Below are 2779 nucleotides of genomic sequence, written 5' to 3'. Positions count from 1 at the left end.
CCACTGACACACGTACACACTGTTGGTCACGCTGCTGGGCATAGCGTCTGGTTGTAAACATCCACATATACATACACATGTAAACATCCACTGACACACGTACACACTATTTGTCACGCTGATGTGCATAGCGTCTGGTTGTAAACATCCACATCTACATACACATGTAAACATCCACATATACATACACATGTAAACATCCACTGACACACGTACACACTGTTGGTCACGCTGCTGTGCATAGCGTCTGGTTGTAGTTGTAGTTGCTGACGTTGTAGGACTGTCTGCCCAGGCACTGGGAGAGTTCAAGGTCACACTGGCATCGACTCATCTGACAGTCGTCGTTTAAATCTGGAACCAGCAGACGATAGAACCTTACAAGCAGACGATAAAATATTTACCGGCAGACAGTAGAACTTTACAAGCAGACGATAAAATATTTACCGGCAGACGATAGAACTTTAAAACATACGATAAAATATTTACCGGCAGACATAACTTTACACGCAGACGGTAAAATATTCACCGGAAAACGACAGAACTTTACAAGCAGACGATAAAATATTTACCGGTAGACTATTAAACTTTACAAGCGGACGATAAATTATTTAACGGCAGACGACAGAACTTTACACGCAGACGATAAAATATTTACCGGTAGACTATAGAACTTTACAAGCGGACGATAAAATATTTAACGGCAGACGATAGAACTTTACAAGCAGACGAGAATATGAATGCAGGCAGACGTAAACATTCTTACAAACAGATAAGATAATATTTAAAAGCATTCGATAACATATTTTCAAACATACGAGAACATATTTTAAAAGCTCACAAGATTATATTTACAAGCACACAAATAATATTTAAAAGCAGAAGATACAATATCTACAAAACGAGAAGAAAATATTTACAAACATATAAGAAAGTAGAGTTTCTTTCAGACATCTCTTTGCCCCCCGAAAAAAAGTCTACCGCTCCCATGAAAGAAATAGAATGTATATACCATTGTCCGCTCCCCTGCAAAAGTCTGAAAGAAACACTGTAATGAAGGTATTTTTAATTTATTCGTAACATCACAATTTTAACAAGCCTTTAAGAGGTTTTCGCTTCGTATTCCAAATTTTACGAAGTCAATAATTTGTTTCTATGAAGGAAATTAACCTTGACTCTAGTACAGGTGATGACCGCCTACTTACCTGTACAATGACAGGTGGTGCCATTACACTGGTACTGGTACCAGCTGAGGTAGTACCACCAGGAGTTGTAGCAGGAGGACTGGCCGAAGCAGACGTCGTGAATCTGGCAGCACCTGCAGGATTCAGGCATCGGGGGTTAGGAAAAAATAGCACGTGTTCAAGTATTTATAAAAATTGTCATTATGATACACATACACACACATACACACAAATACACACAAATACAAACAAATTCTCACTCACGTTACGCTTGAAGATATGAAGGCTACACTTGCTTAGGGTTTTACATACAAACCCCATCCCACACACAACACAGGCTAAACATAAGCACACGCTTACAACACACCTACTCTCAAGCACACATAAACCAAACACACACCAACATACATTACTTAAACACACAAATGCACATTCTGTCAAATACACTTCAAACACTTTCGCCTTACTCCACTGGTCTCCTTTAATTACAAACTTAATATCGCTACAAGCAATCCACCAATCCACTCACACTTACGTCTCTTACTCCACCAATGCCCTCTGATAACCAACCTAATGTCGCAACTACTGATCTACCCACGTGACCCAATCACCTTCAATACTAAGCAACAACTTTTTTTCAACAATCCACCCATCCACCTTGTCCACCACACCAACCAATCCACCGACACAACTAGCAAACAACTCTTCCACCAGCAATCCACCCAGCTATTCTTCCACCAAGACTCCACCAAGCCATTGTTCAACCAGCAATCCACCCAACTATTCCATCAACAATCCACCAACAACTCTTCCACCAAATATCTCACTATCCACCCACCCATCCATTTCATCCACCACACCAAAAAACCCACCCACACAACTATTCAGCCATTCCTCCACCATCAATCCACCCATCCACCTACGGATCCACCTCATCCACCACACCAAAAAACCCACCCTCACAACTAACCAGCCATTCCTCCACCAACAATCCACCCATCCACCTACCGATCCACCTCATCCACCGGCTCGCCCCCAGAGTTCCCATGCCCACAGTAGCAGCCGTAGTCCAAGTACTCCACACACCATCTGCCTGTCATCCTCTGTATCAGCTGACACAAGTACATCCGGCTCCTCTTGTGGCGACTCCCGGGGACAGGGGACACAACTCCGACTGAGAAAGGTAACTCTCCAGAAATGTACAAAATTAGCCAATAAGTTTTTTTTTTAAATAATTTTAAGGACTAATGTGATGCAAATAAAAACGCATTTGCTCGAATCCGACTGAATAAAAAATAACTTGACAGTCTATGTTTATTGAAAATCGCAGTTTGATACATAATAGTCGCAGTTCAGATTTATCAAAATTAATCCACACCTTTTAGAGTTAGGGGTTTAATATGCTACAAATGAAAACACATGCCAGAGGCGTAGTGATGGGGGGAGGAAGGTGGGACATATGTCCCCGGGCGCCGACCTTAGCAGGCGCCAAAATGGGTTGGAAAAAGTAATCGAAAGTTTGAGGGGGGGGGGTATGCAAAATCAAAATTTGAGGTGGGTGCAGATCGAAAGTCTGTCCCCGAGCGCCGGGAAGGGTC

At 42.2% G+C, this 2779-nt stretch overlaps 1 protein-coding gene across 1 annotated transcript; it reads right to left on the bottom strand.

Annotated features, from left to right (window-relative positions):
• Positions 1–226: 226 nt before the first annotated feature.
• LOC131942447 (acidic phospholipase A2 3-like) lies at positions 227–2308 on the bottom strand. The gene is made up of 3 exons (XM_059302348.1): positions 2190–2308; positions 1203–1315; positions 227–351 (listed from the first exon to the last, which is right to left on the bottom strand). Exons 1-3 carry the CDS (start codon positions 2306–2308, stop codon positions 227–229), a joined length of 357 nt encoding a protein of 118 aa, XP_059158331.1.
• Between the last annotated feature and the right edge of the window lie 471 nt (positions 2309–2779).

Source organism: Physella acuta, unplaced genomic scaffold (assembly GCF_028476545.2).
Source record: "Physella acuta isolate Inbredline_101_S28 unplaced genomic scaffold, ASM2847654v3 ptg000406l, whole genome shotgun sequence".
In the NCBI taxonomy this organism is placed as follows: Eukaryota; Metazoa; Mollusca; class Gastropoda; family Physidae; genus Physella; species Physella acuta.
Note: the sequence above shows the minus strand (reverse complement) of the source record. Positions and strands in the feature narration are given on the sequence as shown.

What these genes read in the sequence shown, in the direction of transcription:
- LOC131942447 (XM_059302348.1), bottom strand. Translation starts at nt 2,308, where the DNA reads ATGTACTTGTGTCAGCTGATACAGAGGATGACAGGCAGATGGTGTGTG. An exon ending in CCGGTGGATGAGGTGGATCG is followed by an intron (nt 1,316 to 2,189) that starts GTAGGTGGATGG and finishes TGAATCCTGCAG; the next exon opens with GTGCTGCCAGATTCACGACG. An exon ending in CACCACCTGTCATTGTACAG is followed by an intron (nt 352 to 1,202) that starts GTAAGTAGGCGG and finishes TGCTGGTTCCAG; the next exon opens with ATTTAAACGACGACTGTCAG.